This window comes from Talaromyces atroroseus (assembly GCF_001907595.1).
Source record: "Talaromyces atroroseus strain IBT 11181 chromosome Unknown scaffold_3, whole genome shotgun sequence".
Classification (NCBI taxonomy): domain Eukaryota; kingdom Fungi; phylum Ascomycota; class Eurotiomycetes; order Eurotiales; family Trichocomaceae; genus Talaromyces; species Talaromyces atroroseus.
In genome coordinates, this window is record NW_017971435.1 from 1,521,176 (window position 1) to 1,548,759 (window position 27,584).

The 27,584-nt window shown below is 47.5% G+C and overlaps 4 protein-coding genes across 4 annotated transcripts, besides 1 other annotated feature; all 4 read right to left on the bottom strand.

Moving 5' to 3' along the window:
* Positions 1 to 529: 529 nt before the first annotated feature.
* On the bottom strand, positions 530 to 3,562 carry UA08_03560 (hypothetical protein; the record flags this gene model as incomplete). The annotated part of the gene is made up of 2 exons (XM_020265873.1): positions 530 to 2,162; positions 2,226 to 3,562. 2 exons carry the CDS (start codon positions 3,560 to 3,562, stop codon positions 530 to 532), a joined length of 2,970 nt encoding a protein of 989 aa, XP_020121031.1.
* A 2,266-nt stretch (positions 3,563 to 5,828) lies between these two features.
* Positions 5,829 to 8,035, bottom strand: UA08_03561 (hypothetical protein; the record flags this gene model as incomplete). The annotated part of the gene is made up of 8 exons (XM_020265874.1): positions 5,829 to 5,987; positions 6,058 to 6,617; positions 6,672 to 6,704; positions 6,767 to 7,056; positions 7,118 to 7,165; positions 7,227 to 7,296; positions 7,353 to 7,907; positions 8,032 to 8,035. The coding sequence occupies 8 exons, from the start codon at positions 8,033 to 8,035 to the stop codon at positions 5,829 to 5,831; spliced, it is 1,719 nt and encodes a 572-aa protein (XP_020121034.1).
* A 1,750-nt stretch (positions 8,036 to 9,785) lies between these two features.
* Positions 9,786 to 19,238, bottom strand: UA08_03562 (hypothetical protein; the record flags this gene model as incomplete). Its single annotated transcript, XM_020265875.1, has 7 exons — positions 9,786 to 11,071; positions 11,133 to 11,721; positions 11,830 to 13,802; positions 14,110 to 15,479; positions 15,633 to 18,412; positions 18,518 to 18,891; positions 18,944 to 19,238. The coding sequence occupies 7 exons, from the start codon at positions 19,236 to 19,238 to the stop codon at positions 9,786 to 9,788; spliced, it is 8,667 nt and encodes a 2,888-aa protein (XP_020121033.1).
* An 805-nt stretch (positions 19,239 to 20,043) lies between these two features.
* Positions 20,044 to 20,119: a repeat region (Identified by RepeatMasker using a combination of RepBase library and repeat library created with RepeatScout).
* An 847-nt stretch (positions 20,120 to 20,966) lies between these two features.
* Positions 20,967 to 26,588, bottom strand: UA08_03563 (Vacuolar membrane-associated protein iml1; the record flags this gene model as incomplete). Its single annotated transcript, XM_020265877.1, has 1 exon — positions 20,967 to 26,588. One exon carries the CDS (start codon positions 26,586 to 26,588, stop codon positions 20,967 to 20,969), a length of 5,622 nt encoding a protein of 1,873 aa, XP_020121036.1.
* Positions 26,589 to 27,584: the final 996 nt, after the last annotated feature.

Genomic DNA, 27,584 nt, shown 5'->3' on the forward strand with positions numbered 1-27,584 from the left:
AGGAGAAAGTATCATGAAACAAACCAAATCATTGATTGACTCTTGGAACCAAGGCGAGAATAGAGAGAAACGTATCGATGTATGTATGTATGTATGTTCGTTGCTATCATATCACTTATCACATATCATATAAAATCATATCATACATGACATAGATATACAGCCAAAGAAACCCATTGAAAACTGAAAAAGGAAGAAGAAAGCAGATGGTCATAAACTCGTTAATCAATTAAGCTCATTTGCGCCAGAATAAACAAAGTTCGCAGGACTGATGGGCATCAATGGTATGTGAACAAAAACAACAGATAGGCTTAAGAGAGATCGAGAAAATAGAGAGAGGGTGTGGTAAATCTCATCCATTCCATTTCCGTCTCATATTTCATTCCGATACATCAAATCCAACCAGTAGATATAACCAACTACCTGAGAAGGCCTCCGGTGAAAAGTACAAAGCAAAGAGAAAAGAGGGGGAGGAACATGTCGATAGTAATAATACAAGAGAATTGATCAATATCATGGGATAGGCGAGTTAGGAGGGAAGCTCGTTCCAAACCGCACTCAGCCATCCAGTCGAATAACCGACCTCGGAGCTTGGAATGGGCTGACCTTGCTCAAAACTGCCGTCGGCGAGAAATGCAACCACGTCGTCGCCGCCGAGACTGGTAGACCATAATACCGGATAGGAGTAGTCTGTCATGGATGTTGGGGTTGGAGCATAGCCGGGACCAGGAGCAGAACCTGGGTTTGGGCCCAGAGCTGCACCTGGTAGTGGGAGCATTGGTGGTGGGTAGGATAGAAGGGTAGTAGTGTTTGCGCTAGGGGTGGCGTTGATGGGCGGTAAGGACTGTGAATAAGGAGGTGGCGGATGCCCCTGTTGATGAGATACCCATGAATTGATTGGCTGTAATCGGTGGGTGGGATTTGCGGCGTATTGAGACGACGATGGCTGTTGGTTGCCCGATACTGCTGCGGTTAAGGGAGGTAGACTGGGTGAGGCGGTTGAGGCAGAGATCGAATTGTGGTGCTGTTGTATCGATGGGAAGGAATACTGGGAAGTAGATGATTGACTTGGCGGTAGCGGTCGAGATGGTAGAGGAAGACTGGGCCGACGATCCATCTCTGATCTTGGGAGGTCTGCTTCAGAAGTCGAGGGAGTAAGAGGTGGTGGAGGCGGGAGATTTTTGGAGCTGTTGACTGGCACCCAGGGATCACGTTTTTGCTGCATAATGCCGTCCATCATCGAATCGCCTGACTCGCTCTTGACGGCGTTACTGGCGGTTTCGCTCAGAGAAAGCCCTCCCCGATCTGAAAGTGCTGTCACCGTTCCAACGCCGTCTTCGTCCAGGCCTGCTTCTGGTATCTGATCATCGACATTTCCGAATTCGAGGAATACCTTTTCCAGAAGTTTGAACTCATCCAACCCCCCGCTAGGACCGACCTCTCGCACCGGCCGCAAGACTATGAGACCATCGGCACTGTCAGTGCTGCGCGAGCGATATTTGTAATCCTTTTTGACCTTCACAAAATAGCTATGCAGTCGATTTAGCGTGCGGAACCAGCCAGTTGCAAGGCCCAAGCGCAGCCGCATGTCACGTAATATGTCAAGCGATTTCCGCGTTTGCAGCTGCGGCTGGCTGATTCCACTGCCCGTCGACGGAGGCGACAATAATTGTCTAGAGGATAGATAGCCATCGACATCCATGTAACTGAAATGTGCTGCATAGAGTCCTACGAAAGCTGCATTGTAGATGGCGAATCCAACGAGTGGGGTCTCGACGAGAACGCCTCTTTCTTGGCAAGCTATCACTAGATCCATCATGCTCCTGGCAGCTCGGAAGAGCTCCCTGGTGCTGTCGCGCCAGAAGCCGTCCGGCACGGCGTACTGCTCCCGGGGGAACGCGGGCTCGTCCAGGGGACCGACGGGCTCACTGCAGCGCAGAGGCAGGAAGGGCAAATATGCGCGATGCAAAACGATCAGTGACAGGAAATAGACTACATGCATGACCATGTAGGCTGACAGAGAGTGCTCATTCTGACTGTGTCCGTCCGTGCTTCGCTGCGAGTATTGGAGTTTTCTGGGTAGGTTTTCCTGAAATTCTGCAAGTTTTACTCTCAGCTTCGCAAAGCTTGACTCGGGTTGCCATGGACCGTATGACTCATTCCTAGTATATTCTTAGCAACTTTTTCTTCTCACTTCGCTTGCAACGGAAAAGGAGAATGCTTACCGTCTACCTCCAGCGCATGCCCATTTGGCGATACTGCCCCAAATTCGGATGACCCGAATGACACGACTCAAAAGAGACTCCTGCGCGCCCACTTCCCAGCGGTCAATATCATGATCCATCACTGAATCAATGCGTTTAGCTACTGGTGACCAGCCTTTCGAGTCTGTCGAGCCATTACGCAGGTTCTCCTCGCCGTAAGGCATACTCTGCCGCAGGCTTGGAATCTGCACGCCAGGACCATCGAAGCTGGAGGCACGCCGGGATGGGCTGTCGGACAATTTTGACGTGCGCACGCGTTCTCCAAATGCAAATGCATCATCACTCGGTAGCTGGATGTCTAGATCCCGAACTTTTACCATTCGAGGCCGGTGTTTGCCGCTGCTGAGACATCGATCCATGATAAAACAAGCCCAGAAGGTCCTCCGTTTGGTCTCTTGAATAATAACGTCGTCTGAGCTTTGTTCTGGCTGTTCTTTCTGACGTTGGACTATCCCGTAATGGTCGGCTTCCAGTTTCATGGCTGAGAACCGGCTGGAGGCAGTAGCAGAAAAAGGGTCGTTTTCTAGTTCATATGACAAACCCATGGCCTGAGCAAGGCGGATTGCAATACCGACATAAAGCCAGGCACTCTTGCCGCGACACATGCCCCATTCATGCAGAGCCAGCATCAACAGTGCCTGTACATGGACTAGATCTGGGGTAACGAGACCCAAGCCATCAGGCCCATTGAGACGGGCGCGTAGTGCAGAGGCATAAAACTCGGATGCCGCGGAAGGATTGGAAGGGTTACCTGCGGAGGCTGGAGCATGATGGACTACTAGCTGAGGATGAAAACGCGCAGTTAAGGTCAAGACACCGAGCAAAATCAAGGGCGACAATTGAGATCGCGGAGGGGGACTCTGTGGGTTGTTATTTGCCTGGGACGCAGAGAACTGACCGGCCTGGTTCTTCAGTGTGGTGGAGTCAATGAAGGGCAGAATGGTTGCGAACTGCGTCTGGAAGGACTTGGAGAGGGCCTCCCAGACTTTAGGGGACAAGACGGACGAGTCGAGGACATCCAGCAGACCTTTCGCACCGTCCTTGGCGGCAGCAGCGGCGGCGGCCATGGCCTTCCTCGACCGTTGTCTCTTCGGATTGTCCCAGTCGGCGGCATTTCGATCGTCGCCGTCGAGCGTGGCGGCGATGTCGCGTTTGGCGGCGCCTCCACCGGCGGCAGGAGCAGGATAGACGCACTCTCTACCAGAGGCTTCGCAGGCGCGACAGGTGGTGTCGATGCCGGCATTGACGCATTTGATCTTGCTCCGGCGGCACCGCGAGCAGGCTATGCTGGAGCGCATTTCAGGAGGGCTTGGGGAGTTGTTGCTTTCGTTTTTTGGCACAGCGAGACATCCACGGTCACGTAGTCACTAGGGGGAGGAATCGAAGCTTGAAGCCCGAGGGTGTCATGTGAAAAGCCGTGGTTGCGCAGGTACTTCTTAGGGGGTGGTGGTGGTTGGTGGTGGAAGAGCAGGAAAGCGAGCAGAGAAGCAAGAAAGGCCGGCGTGCAGGCAGTCTGGGGAGCAACGCTGGGTTTTTGTTTAGTCCACGGGGGCAGGTGGGTTCCCCGGGTTTCCTTGCATGGGCCGTATTGCCTGCGCGGAGATATGCCCGAGTGACAATACCGTACTCCGCACATACCGTACCATTACTGTACGTGCTTAATGCTTACAGTCTCCACAGACACCAGGGTATTTCTCCGACTTTGTTGCCCTCTCGGCTCCCGGGATTCGGCGGCACTGGATCCTGCTGGATTATGATAGCCGAGAGTCTTTTTTGGAGTCGCTGCGGATCGTTGTGGCATTTGCCGCTTCTGTAGGATGCCAGCAAGTACTCCGCGTATAGCTGCTGTACTATAAGTGCATTCATGATAGCCGCGGAGGACGGATAAATGCAGGCTGGCCACGCCACTATCCGACCACAGCCCGGACACCGATGACCTAGGGTAGGGATGTTAATCTGTTAATATAACGAGGTAGGATTGCATCGGCAACGTCCCGAGCAGAAACCGAGACTGACTGGGCACGCGAGTCAGCCCGCAAACTCCATCCGTAATGTACAGTACCATACCGCCCGTACTCCCCAGAATCGGGCCCACCGTGACGGACGGCCTCATCTCCGGGTTTTCCTCCCTCCCCAAATCCTATGATATACACAGTTCCCCTGCTACGACTATACGCCATATCGCAGAGGACAGTAAACGAAGCAATGCCTGCGTAACCACGACCAACTCGGCAAAACTCAGCTATGCGGCAGGCAGACAGGCAGACAGATGCGAAGGCCTGTGGAACGGGAACAGGCAATATGAAGAGAGTGTAACCTGCTCCGTGCGACCATCCAGTAGAGAAATCCTTCCGATCAGTGCGGCTGTTGTACTTGGGCAGGCACTTGGGACTTACTTGGTACTTCGCGCAAGGCTAAGCACTTCTCCGGACAAGACCAGAAAGAGCGGATCCCGTGGGGCTCTCCCCCACAGTCCGCCACTTTGGGGCTAGTGCGTATTTGCGGTTACAAGTTACGCCCAGGCACACAAGCATGTAATTTATTTTAATTAGGTCCCGGCCAGTCTACGCCTACTTTGGTTACATCAACAAATTCTCTTTTGGGGGCACATTGAATCCCATGCTTGCCGGATTGCCGCTCAAACAAATATATATTCCTATATGCTATATTGATATGTATATGCACATGACAGAAAACGACATACCGCCCGCCCTCGTCGAGAACTGGAGCGTCAGCCGACGGACGGGCCGAGTAGTCCTCCGTATTTACCCTAAAAGGCAACCCCGCAACGCATCTAGCCAGAGCGATGAATTTTATATTGAATCAATCCACCGTCCAATAGAATTTTTAATATTACCATATTCTCATTACGTATCAAGTACGCTTCAAGACTCCCAGAGCGACCACCGGGTCAATTGCTTTGTCTTCTGCGACTAGTACGTACTTGTTAGCATCCCAGACCAATGCTTAGTGTGTGCAGTTCGTTTTACCCCGCAACTTCCTGTGACGGTGTGGGAAGTTTGACTGCTGATAGGCTATTGGGTGGACACGCAGTTCCTTGTTTGTCTGTTTGTCCGAGGCGAGATGTAGTCTAGCCATATGTACTCCGGGCGTAGTTTGCTGGATCCTCTGGATGCGAAGTGGCGGTCTATTAGAATCACGTGTTGTCCGTGTGTCTGTTAACCTAGGCTCGTCGAAGAATATATTATGCGCCAATAGGACGCTAAAGAAAGCATCTGCGGTTGATTCCACTCAGTGGCATAAACCAGTGGGATCAAATATTGTAGAATGACAACGGAAACGAGAGAAAAAAAAAGTGAAAGCTGACTAGCCAAGTGATAATACAACAAGAAATTGAAATGAAAAAGGATAATCAATCAAAAGTAGAAATCAGGCATTTTGAACTCCGTCTTAGGACATCCCTTGCGACCAACAATGACAGAGACAGGTCTATATCAATAAACTGACGGATATTTCGAGAAAGAAGCAGATAACCCACCCGAATATAAATTCTGTAAAACGAAAAAAAAAAAAAAAAAAGGGGGGGGGGGTTAAAGAATGTCATCAGTCATAGAACCATGCTGCAATGGCTATGATGATGTATAATGTCATGAGCAAGACGCCCTCGAGCCAGTGAGATTTGCCATCAGCAATCAGATAATTGACCAGCAGAACGGCCACGAATAGAACTACGACTTGAAAGCCGTCGCCAAAGTCCAAAGTCTGCAAGAGGAAAGCATTTCGTTAGCGAAGATCCCTGACGGATGATCGAATCAACAGCAACCACACATACCATGTTGTCGTTGCCCATAATCCACCCAATGACAACAATCAAAGGAAGCACCAACAGCGCGATCTGCATACTCGAACCCACTGCAACTCCAATAGCGAGATCCATCTTATCCTTCACCGCGCATGTCACTGCGGTAGCGTGCTCGGCTGCGTTTCCGACAATGGGCAGCAATATCAGTCCGACAAATGTTTCTGAAATCCCGCTATTACCCGACGTCACCGCGTCAATGGCGTCGACCATGAATTCGGCGCAGAGAGCCACAAACACCGTCGATATAACGAGCGTAAGGACAGCCACGTAGAAATGAAGCTGTGGCACCTCTTTGTCTTCTTCCTCGTCCTCCTCGCTTGCCCGCGTGTCGAGATCGCGTTTGGCTGAATCACTGGCCATGCTGGCGCCAAGGTTGCCTATTGCAACCATGCCCTTGATAGTGTCGCCCTTGGCGCGACCTTTGTTTCTCTTCTCGGTTTTCTCGCTGGGTTTGTTGTATATTTCCGCGTGTGATTTGAGCTGGAAAAAGAGATAGGCGCCATACACCACGAGTAAAATGACGGAAGTTCCTGTTAGATAACTATTAGTGTTTGAAATATTTCGTTGACTCCGTCTTAACTTACCGCGTGAAAGCTCATCAGTATGCTGAGCACCACCTAAATGCCAACTTTAGTCAGAATACACAATCCTATTCACCAACGATGAATATCAATCTCACCGGCAGCCCATTTCTTGAATGCTGTGGGGATGATCAAACTAGACACTGCAAGCGCTAGAAGACTGGCAGCAGTCTGCGCAACGACTTCATTGAACTTCTGCTCAATACGGTTGAGGCCGCCAAAGAAGAAGCACATGCCCATGACCAAGAGCAAGTTGGACAGCATACTTCCAATCAAGGAAGTCTGCACAATAGTCACTTCTCCCTGAACGAGTGCTATGATGGCAACGATCAACTCGACCGCATTGCCAAAAGTGGCATTCAAAAGACCACCGAGCGTTTCTCCAGTTCTAAGCACATTTGTTAGTACGACGCTCTATGATAATCAAGTCTACTCTATAGACTGCTCACCGAAGCGCAATCTCTTCCGTCGCATAACTCAACATCGCGGCCAGCGGGCTATCAAAGTTAGTCTCAGTCTGGGAATCTCAAATGGTTGGCATGTTCTTTTATAACTTACATGATGGCAATGAAGTTAACGACAAAAACAGCCGTTCTGCTCACGTTGGTATAATTGAGAGCAACTGTGCCTAGTTAGTACGTAGTTTGTATTTAAGTATCGGTCTTAAAAAAAGGTAAGACGTACTTCCAACAGGAACGCAGACCAGCAGCACATTGATCCATGAATTAAGAATGGTCGCTCGTAGCTGACTGCCCACTGTAAACACAGGCTTTTCGCTCTTGCCGGAATCCACGCTCTTCGTCGTGGTCAAGTCGTCTCGATCAGTTAGAGAAGTAGAGGTTTGCTTCCGGCGTCTGGTTGCTCCATCTTCACTATTGTCGCCGTCGATGCCGCGCGAGACATTGATCGGATCTTGGCTGCCCGCGGGTTCTAGGGCGTGCTTTTCCTGTATGCTTCCTTCCTGGGTTTGGGAAGAAGAAGGCAGCGGCGCTGATGTAGTGGGCCAGGTGTCAGCACGATCTCCTGCTTGGAGGCCATGACTCAGGTCGTTGAGGCGCCGGCGCTCCGTCGATGTTTGAATACTACCTTCTGTACTGCGATGCAGTATGCCGTCCTCTAGTTGTCTTGAGGTGTTTGTCGAGCGGCGTTTATTCACCCGGGCTTTCTTGAAGGGGTTGTGGCTTGCCTCTCCATCCTCATCGTACCACGCAGACCGCCGCGCATAGGACCGAATTTTATCTGCACACGCAAATCAGCGCAGGTTTTTTTTAGTATACCATCTAATAGATATGGCGCCATCTCGCTATCATTTTCTCTGTCTTTTCTCGCTGGCATCGTAAAAAAATCCAAGAAAACAACTTACGCATAACAGAGTGCCGAGACCTTGGCTCTAGCTTGGTGTCTGCAATGTTCTGGGAATAGACGCGGGATAAATGTTTCACGAGGCGTGTGTGTGATCAAGTTGGGCATTGACCAGGAATATGGCATGGAATGGATAATAAGTAGCCAGCTACCTCGTATACACGCAACGGCCGATTGTGAAGCGCGCGATCTAACGACAGACAATAGTTGGAAAGCGAGGTTCGGCGGGCCGGGGGGGGAGCTTTGCGGTGGTGCTACCGTGGATAAACGAGTGACTGCAAAAAAAGGGATGGGAATAATGCACTCTTCGTTCTTCGTCACTAAAACAAACAGGAAAAACGTATTATGAAACCCTTGCACAGCCACGTCGAGCGCTGCGGATCTTATCTGATTGGCCGGGCCTGCCAAGAGTCTTGGCATTGAGTAGCGGGCCGGAGATGGTCTGCAGTATCAACACTGTTAATTACGCGTTTTTTGCCTGCGAAGCAGCGCAAAACCGCGAAATTCGCCTTACCTCATTATTACACACCGAGTGTGGCTTAATATTCGTACAACATACGAGAAGAAGAAAAAAAAAAAAGAAAAAAGGACAAAGAAAGACGAGCGCATTCAACTAGCAGAATCAGCCCGATGTGAGGCAGTAGGGCAATACTACAAAGAGTAAAACTCTGACATGAGCTCGTTGCTGACGTGGTTTCAGCAAAGCCGTCAGTCATCAGTGTCATGATGTTGGGTCGGCAATTGGAAATTTGACGGAGGACTGCGCTAGTCTTGATCTGGCAAGTATAATGAGGGCGCACGGACGATCAAATTGGGTCCCCCACAGAAGATCTGATGGGGCATGCTTATTGGCCTGCTCTGCTCCACAACTTCCACAGCGGCTAGATTTCATTGTGTATGCCTGAGGCTACGCGTGGCTTGGAGACATTTCATAGCCACATCTGAAACCATCTATCTCCGCGCGTATAAGTATTATTTCGAGGCAGATGTGTTTTACTTTTGTCTCACAATACGACCCCTATTTAGCTAAGCTTCTCTTGCTTCTAGCCGGCACATGCCGATGGCCATAGCCGCATTCAAGGCATATCACATGCTGTATGTCTGCAATGCACTGCAATATGTACGACTAGGAGTTGCATGCATAACTGCTCTTACGGAGTACATGTGATGTCTTACATAGCGTCAACTCTCAAGTCCGGAAGCTTGTTCTGGTAAGGCAGATGGGCAAACCAGGCGCTTAGGTAGGAGCCTAACATTGATACGACATGAGCTACTACGTCTAGAACTTTCCTACACTAACTACAGCTCTTCCTCGTGTTACTTACAGTCGTGTTCGCTCTAGAATGGTTGCGTTCAGCTGTCCACGTATGTAAGCTTTTACTAACGGCTTAGGGCTTCTCGGCGACGCTCGATCAGGGAAGAGATTGGAACTTGACATCATAATTCGTAAATATCGCCACGGACAGAATCTCTTTTAGAGAAGTACTAACGCTTCTACATCTAACTAATGACTGATTACGATATGAAGATGGCATGGCCCAAAACTGTCTTGGCTCAGCACGTCAATTGCTATCTATTCTAAGAATCTGTCTTCCACAATCTGTGATAAGTATAGGAACAATAAGTTCAAGAATCCAATCCTTATCACAAAGAGCCCTACTCCTGCGCATCAAATGTGACTGTCATTTTGAACTCAGGAGTTTCGAGCCTGAGCATCACAGTAGCCAATTATTTCCCTCTAAACATCCAAACGTGCTATTCAGAAAAGTCCTCAGCGTGCAACAGATCTCCATTCAAAATTTTTCCCATATGTGTTTTGTCGTAATTCTCGCAGTGGCGACGGATTTGGGTCATAAGAATCTTGAAAAACTTCACCGGACTTGTCTGGAAGGCCCTCAATGCCGCCAGACCTGCACTTCCACCACCATGGCCACCGCGGCTAATGATAAAACCATCTGCCCCAACAGCCCAGCCATCTGGAGTCGTCCTCGATGCAAGATTGAGGAAGTTGCAAACCTCGAGGTATTCCATCTGAGAAGATAGGTAGACTTGACCGGCAAATAGATTGAGCTGAGTGATCAAGTGGCGAGGGATTAATGGAAGTAGGGAGTGCACAGGTGAATTATAGAGAGACAGATGCCCAAGAGACTGGTATGACAGCGTGACACGCGGTGAGTATAGGTGCAAAGTGGTTTTTCCCGATTGTAGAATGGCGGGGAGAAGTTGATCGGCCTCAAATGGACTGATAATCACCATTTCGTCACAATTGGGACTTGTTAATATCCACTGCACCTGGCGTTGGTATAAATCAGAGACAAATTTGGATTTGTCCTTTGGATACTGCACAATCCGCATAAAATCGTTAGTCACCATTAGATGGTTATGCGGAAATTTCGACAAATCCAAATGCTTTGCAGCTGTGGTATCGTATAATGCTTTGAAAGCAGGCATAAAGGCAGGAGACTCTCGATTGAGTTCGCCTGTATCCACGAAATTGACAACTTCTGTGTGAAGCGTGTGTTGTACTGGATCGTATGAGCGAGGTCGCTGAACCTCACGCTCTCGTTCTTGTTCAAGTGCCAGTTCACGCTCTTGTTCTTCGTACAGACTGGCATTAACGACATCCAGGTTCTTGAATTGGCGACACCGCTGGATAATTTCTTGCATGTGCGGATACTTGAGGTATTGATCTTCCAGTAAAGGAAGCTCGGTGCGAACCCCCGGGCTATATCGCTGCTCCAATGTTGCAGCGTCATCTTCTAGCAACTCTTTGGCTCTATTAACGGCCATTTTCGCTCGGCCTCCGTAGTGCTGCCAAATACAACTCTGGCGTTGATATCTAGCACCTTGAACAGCCCAGAGAGCTATATTATGGGAGGTGTCGATCATGGTCTCCGATATAGCCCACTGCAATACATCAGAAACCTCAAGGCTCTGGTTTTCTTCCTTGGACACACAGGAACGGATCTTGAGTTCTATCTCCTCGGGAATGAGGAAAACCACTGATTGGCCTTGTCCTAGTTTTCGCATTCTCATGCAAGCTGCAGAAGTTAGTAACTAACTATAACTGCAACGCTCGACAAAGCATCTATAAATCCATACCTTGGACCAATTTGTCTTTAGTAAGATTTGCGCCCAGAGTCACTGCCGCTCGATAATCTTTAGGTAGACGGAGATCGGTGCCTCTGGTATGACATTCGTCGAGATATACATAGCAGGCTTCCATTTGTTTGGCGAAAGGCGAGATATGCAAAGGCTCCACCCAGCCCTTTCGATCAAGGACAACAATCTCATCATTATCATCGAGAAAGACAATCGCCCGACACCGAGATTCTGGCGTCATTTCCAGCCATTCCTTGGCCACCTTAAAGTTCGATTCGAGGATCTGTGCTCCCACATCCAGGATAACTTGTGTAGGCTGGTCCATGCTGTTTACCATCGAGAGTATGCTACGAACACCAGAAATTCGGGTGTCTTCCGGGTTCACAATCGCAACTGAGTTTTCAGTCTGTAGGAGGTATCCAAGCACGAGGGCATTTGTATGCATCTGCTCGGGTAGATCAAGCTGATCTACTGAAAGGGGTAGAGTCTCTCGAGAATCATTAGTACCGCTAAAGCCTGCAGTAGGGAACGTCTTGATCTCCCCAATGTCCCATCCGGAAGCAGAAAGCTTCTGTGGAAACTCCTTCATCTCTTTAATGAAGACTATGTGGGTTAAAAAATAATCTATGGCGCGCTTTGAATAACGTAATGATGGAAAAACATGCTCCACACAAAAGAGCTTGTCCTCAAGACTCACACCTCCCAGTTGTCGGAATTGATGATCCAGTTGCGGTGCGTCTTCAACCCAGAGTTGATATTCGACATCAGCTTGATCGGATTTGACGACATGACCGAAAGCTAGGAAGAGGTCATCATCGTTCAGTCCTCCATAATAATAACTTAAGCAGGTTAATAAAATGACCGTGTCGGGGTCGCTGAACTCAGATCGCGCAGTCGGGCAGTCCTTTCCTCTGTATGGTACTGCAAGTTTCGTTGGAGGCGTTCTTTTCAGATCGAGCCCATAAGCAACTCTCCAACGCTTTTCCAATGCAAACGGAAGAACTCCCCCAGCCAAAAGACCACGCAAAAGAAGTAACAGTTTTCTTGTCGTACCAGTCCATATTTTAGAGGCATTATCCTGGATTAGAGAGATATCCTGCGTAGAAGGCTCACGTTCGAGAATATACCTTGAGGTTGCCTGTCTAATCTCGGTTGATTGCCGGTGAATAGAAAGACCAGGAATCACATACTCCGCGTCGCAGATGTGTCTAGAAATTCTTTCAAGGAGCTCTCTCCGAGCTTCAGGTCGAAGGAGTCTAGTCCTTGGAAAGGCTCCCGGCCTAGACTGCCACACTTCAATAGCATGGGAGAGATCACTTTTCACCTCAGAAGCAAGTTTTCCAACAAGGCCGAGTAAGTGTGGAATGAACAACCACCGCTCGGGACTAAGCTCAATTGACTGCTGGGATCCCATCGCATATACTAGCTCGAACTTGGTGCTAAAGTTCTCGTCACTCTCATCGACAACGTCTCTAGAGGTTTTGTCAAAGAAATGTTGTGTTTTGAGTAAAGAATGTCCAAGAGCATGCTTATCCGCAATCAGTGCTTCGATTCCCATCAGCTTGAATGACAGTAACTGCTCAGGTTGCACTAGTAGTACTCCTCCATTTGCCACGCATTCACGACACATGGAACCAATCTGCTCAGCATCATATTCAGAGGGATTGATTCCGCGAAAAAATGGCATGTGATAAACTCGTCTATTAAGCAGCCCCGCTAACTTGGCGACCAAGACATGATGCATTTGCCTAGCTTGAGGCTTTGCAACAATAACGCGAACCAAAGAAGAGGGATCTGCCAGGATTGAAGCCAGTATAGGCACAATCACAGAAGACTTCCCCTCTCCCATATTCAGCTGCATTACTTTGTTGCAGCCCTTCGGTAAGTCGATAATCTCCTTGATTATTTGTTGCTGAACAAGCCGTACCATAATACCATTTTCGATTTCTAACAGCAGTGACTCGGGATACTGTCGAGGATCCCAATTTTCATGACCGACGTTTTGCAATTCCTTGATTAAATCATCTTCTTTGCCGGTTAAGCTGAGTAACCTCACTGCACGCTGAAGTCCAGTTAGAGCTATTCCGTAAGAGACGATGGAGTTCTTCCATTCATCACTTAATTGGTGCCATTTCGACATGGTAAGCTGCTGTAAAAACATCGTTGGCGTTATCCTGGGCCATTGACCAACAGAGGATGCTATGAGAAAAGCTCTAGACCACTGAGTTCGACCTGGCTGCTGCATTGTAGTAGAAGGTAAGACAGAAGACCGCATAACTTCATATGAGATTCGTACCCTCCCTTGAGAGCATTCAAGGTGTTCGCGGAGAACTCGCTTTTTGGTGCTTTCTGGGGTCAAGACTCCCCATTTGATAGTTCTCCCTTGTAATGATGAAAGGCTTTCCTGTAGCCTACTGAGATACACCTCTTCATACCCGGGGTTGCACCCAGCTATCATGCTCCGCAGAAGTTGGTCTAAGAGGCGCAATGGTTCAGCATCAGCTTCATCGACGGTGGGTAATAGCGAAATCTCACCCAACGAAGAAAAATTATCAAAAAATTGAGGTAGCGGCGGAAAGGAGAAGATATCATTCAAAGACACAAATCCTGGCTTCCGATGTAAATTCCATTCTGATGTGATTTCAGGGGTTAAGGGCATCTCGGTATAAGCTACCGGTTGTCGTTGTATTGTATCGCAAATTTGCTTTAGATATTGTCGGAATAGATGATTAGAATACCACACATAAAACATCGCACCGACATTTTTTGTTGCGCAGTCAACATTTATGTAAGGCTCTATTTTCCCGCCTTCATGACTCTCAGGGATTGTGGGCGATTCGCAGGGCCAATTCAGAGCGCAGAAATCTGACGGATTCATTCAATGCCTTGTCGCGATTGTCTTTATATGCAGTAAATTTTCTGTTTTCATACCCCCAAGCACTTTCCTCTGACCCCCTTGGTAGATTTGATTCCTCACAGTAACTAATGGATCGCACTGACTGTTGCATATTGCGACGTAGTTCCGCATCGCTCACTGCAAATCCTTTGGAGAGGTCGAAGGTGGATTTGAGAGGGGCCTCAGGAAAGTCTTGAGAAGGTAAAGTGTAAAATGCACTCATTATCTGGAGTACGTTTATATCGGCCTTTTCGGAGAACGCCATTGAGGCGAGCCACAGCATCACATGAAACTTATTCAATTCTGCTCGCTTCCGTGTAAGAGAGGTGTAGAAACTGCACCAGAATTTTGATACAGATGCTGAAGGAGATATAATTAATTCTCCATCGTATCTCAAGTCCAAGGGATCGAGCTGTTTTGCTGGACCATGAGTGGTTTCAGAGGCGTTGCAAAGAAATTCCCATAGATGCTCCTGAGGATCCGACGGTAACTCATATTCCAAGGTTGTGTGGCCTTGGTAGATGAAATTTGCAATCCTGAAAGTGCGACAGCCATAGGACGAGAAATCCCCTCGGTCTCTAGGTGTATATTCCCTGTCTTTCGAAATAGTGTGATCCTCGGCACCAAATCCAGAAACTCGTAATGCTGCAGACCGAATGCAATCGCGTCCCACTAGTTCATCCTCGGCATAATTTATACTCTGAGGAGGAACATATTTATCTTCATGAAAGATTTTCATTCTTTTGTCGTGAGCAAATATGGCTTTGACGTATTTCATGAAACAACCATGCTGTGACAGGAAGCTCATCTCTTTGTCCCAAGTAACAACCTGCATTTCACGTAGATATGGTGGATAATACCTCCTCCCAGGACTCATCCGGGAAATACGGCAAAGAAGGTCGACATTCTCCTGCGTCAATCGATCGAAAGACTTAACAGCGGCAGAGTTAAGAATCGACAATGCTTGCTCTGTACCTGTCCTCATAGTAAAAGGATCCGGTAAGCAGAACGATGTTAGAGCGTGCAGGTAGCAGAGAAAAAGCTTGCTCTGTAAGCTTCCATTATCAACCAGTCGGCGTAATTGGTCATCAACTAGGTATGAGTGACTCCTGATCATTGATCGTTTGTCAACATACACATTGATGTGACCTTGATAGGCCTCCCACGTCACGTCCCCTTCCGGCACGATTAACAGACGACTTCCTTTTTGATTTGTTAAAAGAAGCCTGCTACGCAGACCAACCAGAGTTCCCAGTGACTGGTTATCGTCAATTACCATACCCGGATACTGACGTGCGTAAATGACTTGCTCTCCTGGGTGGACATAAAACTGAAGGTCTATGGATGGCAACTCGATTTCGAGCATGGAGGAATCGTGTCGAATCGTGCAATGTATGTATGAGGTGTTTTCCAAAGATGATAAAACGCTCGATATGATTCTATTGCCTGGGCTATCAAAGCGTAGCAACGAGCAAGAACCATTTGTTAATTTCCATCTCCCTTGATATCCCATCAACTTCCACGAGTTTGGTGCAAAACTCCATGGAGATTTTGCTGGACAGAATATAACGTAACCTTCGTCAATGTTATACCAATGCACAAACCTCTCAACGTATGTGACCGGAAACTTCCCCGCAAGTTTTCGGCGAGGTATAAGCTCGAATGTACCATGATTATTAACCAGTCGCACAAAGAGGTCCGAGGCTTCCATTCTCAAATGCACTGTACGCCCTGAATGCTTAGCCTTTCCAACAAAACGCATTCCCTGCTCAGAACTAAGCATCACCTCTAATGGAGCATCACCAAACAAGGCAAGATAGATTTCATGTGATCTGTATTCATTTGGCAGATGGCCCACTGGCGAACCGTTCATCAAGAGCTCCCCCGTAATAAGATTGAAATGAACCGTCTGGTCATCGTTGCATTGAGACTTCAGCCAACAGAGTGAGGATTCGGAGTTCACCCAAGTAAATCCGCCTCGATATGCTGGCCAGGATTCGCTGATGGCATCGTTGAGCGACGTGCAATTGTTTGTTATGATGCTCGCGAGCAGTATTGATGCACTACGGTGACATAGCCTTTTCCATCGGTGCTCAAGTAGGCGTACAAGAATGTCGTTGGTCTCGCGATAATTGATACTGGTTCTTTCCTGCATGAACATAGCACACTGAAGGTATATTTTCGCATTTGCAGGATCCTCCAGTAGAGTATTTAAATACTCTTTGGCGCAGTCGAATGAGGTAACACAAATCAAGGCCATACGGTAAGCCATGTCAATCAAAACATTTTTGTGCTCATTGTTTGTGGATTCATCAGCCCTCCTTCTTAGGTACATAACCCATTTGAAGGAAATCCTTCGAAGCGTACCCAGTAGTTGCAGGCATTTCTGATGTATAGGCTCTGATGGTGATAGATATAATACCTTTGCAGTCAAGGTGGTGAAGACCCAGAAACCGTTGTAAGACTCCCAATTTCCTTTGAGACGCTCTGTGGCGTCCTCCAAATTGCTCAGAAGCATGTCTGCGAACATATTGTCACCAATAAGGAGATGACCTTGTCTCAAGACATTATCCCCTAACATAGGGCCAGCTTGATGAATTGCTTGAAATATCACAAGTGTCGTTTCCTGTTTCCTGTAATCAACGGCCGGCATTGCTAGCTGCAAGAGAATGTTTTGCCATTGAATTCGATAACCAAGAGGAATACTAACTAAGGATCTGTATTCCTCCAAGGCAAAGTGACTGGGGCATTCCGACTGAGATGAAATGACTTCATTCGGTGGTGGACGCGAAAGGAATTTCTGCAAAGATACGGATTGCAAGGGCAATTTGTAGGTGCATAGATCTTTCAGCTTATCTGTAAACTCAAAATGACCGATGAAAGTCTGTTTGACGTAGTCATAGTATTGATATCGATTCCCATTGTTCAACAATATATCTTCCTCTGCCACCATACTGATGTTCTTGTCGCTATAATGCGTATTGTTATGCGGTTTCGCATTAGAAGCCAGGCCAACCCGAATATCATTGTCATAAGCCTGAAAATGAGTCGCTAGGCACCCGTAGTGCTTGAGGTGGTAGAGATTCATGGGCTTTATTTCCTTGGTGTATTTTGCGCCGAATACGTCGAAAAGAACATAAAGAGTTGTTTTACGCCAGAAACCGAAAGAAGACGGAACTTGTGTTTCAAAAACCGTGGCTTTCGCTTTCAATTCGGAGTTGCAGAGCGGCCATTCGTGGATGCCAATCGTTATTTCATCAGCCTCCTTTTTGTATCTGCATTTCTCGCAGGGATTGACGTGCCTCTGACGGGCAAGGCCCCGTTTGGTGTATACTGTTCTGTACCTGCATTTGCTCTCGTCGCACAGCCGCATCAACTCAGAGTACTCCCTCTTGAGCATCACTAGTTCCGCGACTTTCTTTTCTCGATCCTTTTCGGCTTCCACTTCGATTGCGGTTCGAAGATTTTGATGGTTGTCTGATACTTCAAAGTACCTCACAGCGAAGGATTCATCGCCACCGTAATCGCAGAAAATGGCTGGTGATTGGTATGTGGTTTCGCGGAGCCTCGAAGATAGATAGACTTGTGCACTTTGAAGTCTCACCATTTGAGTTTTTGAGGTGAGCAGCAAAGAGTCAAAAAGGGCTCCCGGTAAACCAACGTCATACTCAGAGAGAATAGGGTATAGGCAAAGAGCCGATTTGTCGAGCGCAACCCAGAGCTCGAGAATCGTCAGAAACATCTCTGAGGTAGCCTCAGGGTTTTCTGAATAGCATGAGGATGCGACCTTGTAGTATGAGCTGATGAGACTATCCAAATCGCGACAAGTGTCAGGCTGTTCGAGATGGCATTGTAACCATGCGCCCAAGTTCGTGGCCACCCACATCTCAATTGCACAAAGCTGGTGGGCGATGTCAATTGAAGCAGAGGATGTGTGAGTAAGGGTCGGAAGCTCGTCATTCTTTAGTTCATAGGAATAGGACCTCGGGTTGATGTCGGTGGACGTATGAGTGCTTGTCCTCGCGCCTATCGATTTGATGAAATTATCAAGCTCTGGAAGTTTGCTGTAGATATTTTCTCTAAAATCGATCGTTTCCAGAGATGCAACTGTCTTTTGGGGGCTATCTTGCGTAAGAATCTTGCTCCATTGGCTTTGGAGATTGTTGGCGGTTTGAGACATTATATCTTGCACGTCTTTCAACCATTGTTCCTCATTGACCAGCTCTAGCTTTAGTAGACGGCGAGAAATCTTCAATTGCATCGCATGCACCAAGTCTGTGGGAAGCTTCCCCTGGGTGCGCTTCAGCAAGCACGCAGTGAAGAACACCATGAAACTTTTGTAAATATCAGGTCCGTCCTGATCTTGGTTTCGACTGAAGAGAAGCTGCAAGGAAACACGTAGAAACAGCCAAAAGGGCGATCTGTGCCAGGGAAGGTGGCCCCCTGAATGCATAACTTCCTCGCGAGTGTTTTTCTAGATGCACGGGACTTCGACGGATTGTCCAAGAGGTTGTAAGAAAGCGAAAAGCAGTTCGGTGATGATCTTGGGATGAGTAGCATCCCTCTCCTCGTCATGTTTTTGGTGGGCCTTTTTCACAATGGGTTTTGTGTCGGCGACACGTTGGTGGCTCATTTTGGCCAGCGAGTATGCCGCTGTCTGGAGGAATTCTGAGCCTGCGAACTTTTCTAGTGGGATCTTGATGGCTCTTCCAGGGAAGCTACGCCTCAGTCTCCCCAGAGTCTGAATGACGAATCCGTTCCTGGGCAGAAGCTCAAAGACTTCCACAACAACAAAACCGTCGCCTGCGTTTGTGAAGATGAGTCCGGCATTTTGGGCCTGTGCATGGACTGGAAGTGAACCCCCTTGGTAATATTAGTAGATGATAAGCAATTAACCGTTCAGTCAACAGCTCACCTTGCGCACAGAGCTCCTCTAGAGCCGATCCAAGCTTTGCTTCATCGATATGCCCAAAAGAATCGTGTACTTGCTTTACCATGTCCAACATGGAGGCTGCCGAGTCGATGGTATTGTGCTGATCGTCCGTCATGAACGACTTGAATCGAGACAGAGATTCGCATAGCATCTCTATAAGAATCCTCTCACACTCGGGGCTGTAATCGTCGCTCCCTGGGAGCTTTGGGGGCAGGAAGACATGATGAGCGATGTAAAGGGCCGCATTACGCGAGATGTCTTTTTCGTAGGCCTTCATCATGAAGGGCCTGGGAAGTAACGTGATTTGATAGCGGATGCAACAGAAGAGTAGTGAAGAGATGTGTTGAAGAGATAGAAGAAAGATACGTTAGGAGGAGACAAGAGGGGAAGACGTTGGAAGAGATGAGAGGAAGCAAAAACAATGAGGATGAAAGTTGGAAGTGAGATGAGCCACCACCAGTACGCATGGATGACTTCAAGGGGCGTCTTCACGCAACTAAAAAGAAATGTGAGACGAGGAACTTGACGCAACGAGAGTTTTCTCTCTCTCTCTCTCTCTCTCTCTCTCTCAACACTAGATTCGAGTATCGACTGTCTCATTGAGGGCATGCATTGCTTACTAGCTGGTGTCTTGGACATCAAACTTGCAAACCAGGCTTGGAGGATGTTATAAGAAAAGTAGAAAATCTCAATTCGTGCTACGTAATAAACACCAACTACAGACTTCCATCCTCTTGTCTTGATTGTTTACTAGTGAAGATGATACCATCGCCAATCGAGGGCGTAGGGCCTTCTGACTGATAATACGTTAAGCACCGCAACTCCATATGTGTCCCTACCGCTGTACTCTCTTCAAGCCAGCCTATATTTCATGGTGAAGAACGAGGAAGACTATGCGGTGCCCAACCGGGCTAGCCTCGAATGTCCATTTCCTTTGTCTTCCCCTCCTCGTGAGTCTTTTCTTGCAAAGGTTTTCTTTTGCCTCATATCTGCAACAACGACTGGATCTTGACTCCCTTTCAATGTCCTAAGTGATTTGATATATGTCTTCAATTCTGCCAGGCTAACTTCTTGGTAGTGGAATATAAACATGATATGAGCATTGCCAGAAACCCGGTTAAGGGGCTCCCTTCCTGGTGGCCTACTAGGTCATATTCCCTTATTACTTTCTCAACGCCGGGTCGGTCGGCCTTTTTCAGCAGCTACAACAGATCCATATTCTCTTCCATCAGATGTTGATAAAGACGCAGCCCGTGAATATCGACGTATGATATCGTCATTACTGCTAAGATGTACCGCTTATGCTTGCCAGTGAATATCGCTAATGGTTATGGTTCTACTCCTCAGGAGTATTTAATGATGATGGAACTTAGAAGTTCTGATGGCCTACAGGCTATGATTTATATCACTAAAAGACGAATTTTGAACACATTCGCCACGCCGACCAGAAGGCGTTCGGCAGAAGACGCTGAACTCGGCGTTCAAGAGACACTGCCGGCTGCGAAAGTCGTCCCAGTACAGGTTTCCAGAGTATTCTACGTTGACCAGCAAGACATAGTTTCCAGCGGCAATATGCTTGTCGCTGGATACACTCGACGCTGACGGCGCAAAGATCTGGAATCTACCAAAGCCCTCCAAAATAATGACTCCAGTTACCATTGACTACACAATGTCAGTTCCATACTCTAAATCGATAATGGATATCATAAAGGCACTCGTCAATGGAAGTCGTGCGAAGACAAAGAAGCCAGCACCGGGCAGTGGTCCTTAATCTATTATCGAGCGGCACTGAGAGGTATTGATTGCATAGCTAGTTCATTGCTTGAATTTACTGGATACGTTGAAAATGCTTAATAGAAGAAATTAGGAAAAGCCAATATCTAGCCATAGTTCATAGAAACCAGGTTATTTTTTATTTGATATCGAGATGTGTTATGACATGAGCAATAGCACTGCCGGAGGATTGCCTTCATTAATCAGAATGCTATATCTTTCTACTTGCTTTCTAGTTTGGACTGCCATCCCCGAATGCGTTATCTTCCGAATGACTCTCTTTGCCCTTCCCTTCTTTCTTTGCAACGGCAGCATCCTCTGCTACTTTCATCGGCGACCCCGTCAAACTCCCGCCCAGGAACGATCTGTTTGTAGCAATGTACGACTGCGTCTCCAACTGTGCTGGCGGTGAAATGTGATGTCCCAAAACACTAGCAGGAAGTTCCAATGATGGAATAGAAGCTTCCAAAGCCGGGTTTGTGATGGATGAAGAAGAAGGCAGCGGCACCGTCGTTGGTCCAATGCGTGTCGAAGAGGCACGTATGTGCTCTTCGGCGTAGAATTGTTGCAGACGGATAGGGTCATGGCAGAACTCTTCGATTTGGGATTTTAGATTTTCAGGCGTTCTGTAAAAATTCGCAGAGTCGATTAAGGTTGGAGAAATACCGGAAGGGGAGGAGGCAGGAGGGTTAATCGTTAGCGAGGGGATAGTAGAAGACGTGGCGACGGTGTTGTTAATGTTAATGGTAGAAGAGGAGGTTGAGAGCTCTCCAGTCGGTCGGACATGAGGTGACAGACGTGGTGAAAACATTGGATCGTATGTGTATGTATTGGTACGAGGACGATGGTAATCATTAGCCCGATGGTCGAATTTGTGGTGACCCGCGTCTCGGCCAGCTGCGCTTTTGGTGCTGACTAGACGATTTGCAAGTAGTAATAAATCTCCTTCATCTGATATCTGGGCAAGCAAACATCCTGTCCTATGGATGTACTGTGTATATTGGTAGTCTGGCTTACCCCACGAATAGAGTACCTCTACATCAGGTGAGAATGCAGATGCAGCCTCAAAGTCTAGGACGAAATCAAACTTTCGAAGCAGTGCTTTCTGGTAGAAATGCTTGTCCGATTTTCCTTGTTGCGAAAAGTTGGTCGCTCCAAATGATAGATAACTTGGCGTAGGCGGCGGCTCAACACTCAATTTGATGCGGTAAAGCTTCCTGAATGTTTGTGTCTTGACTGTACCTGCTGCTTCTGCAATTGGTACTTGTACCAACTTTAAACCGTATCTTTCGGCTGTTGATGCCCATGAATTTACTGCGTCATCGACCAATTTAGCAGTTGCACTCATCCAGCTCAGTTCTATATGAAAGCAGTTTTCCGGGTTATGGAGCCTATCGTAATGCAGATCGATAACTTCTGGGCGACTGGAACGCTTGCGAGGATCCAAGTCGTATTTCAGTGACTTGGAAAGCATGATGGTCATTTTATTTTTGACCTTTGATGGCGTGTTTACCGTAGATGTCACCGTTTCATTTGAACTCTCAGACCTGGACACCTCACCGCTTGGTAGCTCCCTTGTAACCTCGCCAGATGGAGTGGGAGGCACGGAATAATCCGATTTCCCTGAAAGACCAGGGAACCATCCGCTCTTTGATTCGGGGCGTGAAACTCGGTATTGTGTTGCAATCTGGTAGAAGTAGTTACCATCCCGAAAGTTATGCCTCTTTTCCACATGAACAAATAGTCCAAGTTTCATAAGTTCGTTTCCGAATTTAATGGCTTCGTCCCGACTATCTATATCTCTGAATGTCTGCACTAGCCACGTTGTAAACTCGGATCCAATGAAGCAACTATAATGAAGCCGGAAATGCCACCTTCGATCCATCAAGCGTACTCCTGTTTCGCCTTGCATGATATGAGCTAAAGTCATCAGAGAACCAGGTCCAAAGTCAGACCGTTCAAGCAGCTCTGACTCGGGCAATAGCTGAGTTGGCGCATTGTCAAGCCCAGGGTCAGTGAGCAAAAGTCTGGCAAGTTCGGCCCCAACTAGATCAGACGGATTTTGGGTTTGGTAAAGAATATTTAGCGGGTTTGGGTCCTTTTGCGCCCGACTCGTAGATTGGAAGCGTTTATCGTCTGCTGGTACGTACTTGTTACGCTGCCATAACGAAGTCAACTGGCTGATGCCGAGAAGATGGATTTCTTCCTCATTATCTTCATTAAATGGCTGCATGTGGCGCCTTGCGTTGGGCGGCAAATGCAAAGGAATGAAGACAAATCGAAGTCGCCAGAATCTAAGCTGTCTCGTTGGATCGGTCAAGTGATCTCTATGGCCAGCAATATAATTATCTGCATAATTCCAATTATATTCATCAAACGACGATAGAAGTTTAACTTGGGTTAACTCATATTTTTTGGCCAAAATTGAGCGAATCGCATGGGAATAAATAAGAGAGCCACTCTTCTCGAGTTCCGAAACATTTGAAAGACGCGTAAACCTCGTGACTTCAATCTCGCCGCCAGCGACGCTAGACAGTCTGTGAATAACATTGCCTTTCGAAAGGACGACAGTAACATCTTCTTCAGCGAACCGTTTCGGATCAAAGACATTTAGTGATTCTAGGGAAGGTTCCCCCGTGGCTTCTGCCACAGCGCTTCCGATAACAATTTGGAAGCCATGGGAGAGCCTTAAAGCCACCATATCACGTAGTATCTCGTCCTGTGTTCTGGGTGTGTCACTGCTATCGTTTTCATCGTTGGGAAAAACTCGGTATGGTGTTTGAAGATAGTTTGCCGCAAGCTCCTTAGAGGAAGGAAACTCCTCTGTGGTCAATGGTAAAATTGCTGGGGTTTTTAAACTTTTCCATTTAACAAGAGCGACACGTGGTGGTCGAGGATAGGCGTGCTGCCAGCGGCCAAACCAGCTCGCATCCCTCAATGCTGCTTTCGGTGTATTTGAGGGGTTAATGGATCTAACCCAGGGAGCAAGTGTTCGATTCGGGGATACACTGGTGGGCATGTCATGAGATCTTGTAATTTCAAATCTAGGGCCAGGTCTTTTGGGACCAGTTCTCTTCATGGGAAATGGCCCTTGACTAGCCCTATGCGTACCGGCTTCCATGATCATCTCTACCGCTGTAGGTAATGGGGCTTCAGCATTACTTTGATCATGATGCGATCCATCGACCGATTTCTTGCTGATGCTTTTGATAGATATGGGTCGCGCTTGAGCAATTGGTAGGGGTTGGGGCAACTCCAAGGTTTCCACGGACTTTCTAGGAGTAAGTGAACCCTGAGATAATTCCACGCTGATTGTTGAAGAGCTATCATCTAGCGCCGATGACGAAGGTCTTGGTGAGCTCTCACGATCTGATATGCTGGCAGTTGAAGATGTTTTTGCTGGGGTGGCCCGCCCCAGAGCGTGCTCGGCATTGACTCCAGTGCTAGCCTGAGCACGTGGGGGGCCAATGCCGAGCCCCCGGAGAGCAAAGCTAATAGTCCTTGAAATCCTAGGAGCTTTGTTGCTTTTTATCGCTGGTTTAATATGCGGTTGGTCCCTTGGTCGAGGAGGAAGCTGGAGTGATATTGCGGGATCTTTATTGCGAGGACTTAATTGCGTTGAGTATGACCGTTCCAGTTCGGGAGACTCACGGTCTCTTGGACTCAGAATGGATCGTACAGATGAACGATCGTGAGCACGAGACACATAACTTACAGGTTCCGGTATTTTTTTAGATTTGACAATCTTGCGACCATGGTCTTTTTTGGGAACTGACCGAAACACATTCTCGTCATATTCATCCATCCATTTCTCAGACTTCTTCTGGCGTTTTGCTGGACTATTCATCATCAACATCTTCGCACTTGAGAAGCTTGATAAGAACGCCTCCGGTCTTAAACTGTCGCTAAGTTGAGCTCTGTACGAGGGGCTTGTGGAATGTGCCTGTTTAGCAAAATTCGGTGTGGGGACACCTGTATAGCCCCCCGAAGAAATACTCTCGACTCTTTGAAATCCAAAGTCTTTTTCTGAAAGGTAAGGAATTGATATATTTGATTGTTCGCTTTCCATGATACCCATCATTTGAATCTCATACAGCCGCACTCGTGGTACAAACGTCTTGGACCTTTTGTTGACCGTGAATGGAATCGGGGCATTTAAGTCATTTTTGGTGATTCGGCGACCCTCTTTATATGTTGCTGGGTTCCAAAAAGAAATATCCAACCAATGCGGGATTCCAAAATGCCATTCCTTTGAGTGTGCTGGTAGGGCATCCTGTGATGACAAGGTGCGAGCGACTGGACTTAATTCTGAATCCCTAAGGGAGGCAGTCGGCGATTTACTGCTGAAACTTGACATAGATGGCTGAGCTTCTAGATGTTCAATACCTCGTACATTTCTAGAACGAGATGCACCTAAATTTCCATGGGGAGATCTGTATTTAAAAAGGGGCACTGAGTGAAGTGGCATAGGACTCAGGCTGACCAGGTCAATGGCAATTCCCATGTTCGTGACGGCATCAGTGGTGGCAGCCAAAGATTCATATGAAACTTCAAAAAGCCCCGATCCCGGAGTGATAACGACAATAGAATGACCAGTGCGGTTCAAGTCACGATCAATATTCTCGAGAGATAGATATGACGTCGCCAAGTGAATAGCCTCCAGCATGTTTCCTCGAATAGCAGACGTAGGACGACCTGATATTGAGAGAGGCTTCTTTTCTGAATTGGGAGCAACAGTTTCAACAAATCTTTGAATTGAGACATCTCTCAGGAATGTCCTGAAATTCGTTTTGAGCTCATCCAGTATTGTGGTCCAGTGGCCGCTTGCAATATCATTGACAACGACCCGATAAAAATCCTGACTAGGAATATGGTTGGCAGCGGACAAGCCATTTAGCGACTTCATTTCGTTCTCCTGGGTCAAATCATACTCAACACGAGTGAATAGTACGATAGTAACCAAGTGCCGAGCCTCGATGTTTTGCCAACGCTTGAAGAGTTCAGGCAAGAATCCATTGATAACCCTGCTAAACAGAATATCCCCAGTACCTTCCGCATCAAAGTCCCACATCTCCCTTGACATTTGAATGAATACGACGTATCTTGCCGCCTCACTTCGAAAGACAGGGATCGTGTTAGGGGCGAAATATCCTGAAAGGACCTTTTTACCTCCAATAAAGATATTCTTCACCGTTGCTTTAATAGTTCCCATAAAGACAATCTTTTGGTCCTTATAGACTGTCTTATTGACTAATTCAGAAGTCACCAACCTCCACATATCGGCCCGTACCAAATACTCGTCACGGAACGAGATGTCAACGTGGGACGCTGAGCACTGCGAGCGATCAATATGCGAGATAAGAACTTGACTGAGGTTCTTGAAGCCAAATGTTTTGGCAACCTGGTGATTTATAGAGAGCTCTAATTTCGGATTTCGTTGCTTGATATCTTGGGGCATTGGTTTCACTACGAAGAGACATCTGTGTTGAGCGGGCGAGGAAAATTTCGAGCGAGTTTTGGCATCTCCTTGGGCACTGCTCTCATTGAGTTTCCTGGAGCCCAACTCATAGGTACTGTCCAAATCAACAACTTCGAGCACATCGCCGGGGCTGATTCCAGAATCGCTGAATGCCGAATTGTTGAACAAGACCTCATCCTTTGAAAATTTATCGTCGTGAAACCAAAGGGTACAAATTTGACGCCATGGCCCAGCAGAAAAAGGGCTGTCTATCCTAAGATTGGCAGCTGACGGTTCTTGGGGCGGTGGTGAGGAAATGGGCGAGTTGCTGTCCAGGCTCGCGGCACTGACCTGGCGGAGATGAGAGCCTCTGGAAGGCGCACGCCGCGGTAACATTCTCTAAACTCTGTAGGCCATGGGGCGGCTGCGGGCCAAAAGCTATTTGCGTGATGTTACGCTCACATATAAGAAGCCATTAATTGATGAGAATAGATAATCAGCTGTTCGGTTTCCATCGTTGGTTGATATTGAACGAAGGTGGGTAGTAAGATTAAGGTAGCGCGCGCTTGCCGCTTGCCGCATGCCGCGAATTATGTAGGTCACATGACCCTCCGAGAGCCGCTTTGGGAATGGTACAAGATAACCTTATTTTGATGTTGTGTCATCCTCCTCCAAGCCCTAGAATATTATTTTCCTTCATTATCTAATTTGGAACACGATTTTTCAGGTTATTGGCTAAGGAACTCGTATTGGATATAGCCTGTGGTTTGCCTTTAGCAATTCTGCGCCCCGATGTTTTGGGGTCAAAGCTATTTCAGCTCCTTTCGTCATTATCAGCGCCTTGTAACAATGGACAGACTACCACGCGGTTCCCAAATGGATACCGCGGCTCCTCTCGTAGCTAATTGTGAACAAAAGGTAATGCGGAGCACTGCTGCCTGTGGTCACGTGGAGCAAATTTTCACCTTGACCTCCATTCCTTCCTCCTTCCCTTCCTCTTCTCTACCTCCTCCACTTCTATCGTACGATGATGAGATCGCGAGCGAGTCCAGTCGAACACGCACAAATTTGCTCCTGATACCCGCCATGGACTAAGCTCTTTTGAACCAGGGAGTGTCTTGCTCCATAGCTTCCAAACTTCCGGATAGCTATCAAAAAGACCTTGTTATGCATCATAAGTACGATACGCACTTTCCTCTCACTGTTATATTCAATATTTTCCAAAATGTTTGTACCTTTCGTTCTCAGCAGCTCGCCACAGCATCAGAACACTTAACTGGGAGCAAACTGGAGTCAAGAAATTTTACATTTGATTGATCAACCCAGACGCAAAATTGCCCGGGGGAGGACCTTTTTGCAAACAGTCAAATGCCATGACCAAGCGAAGATAAC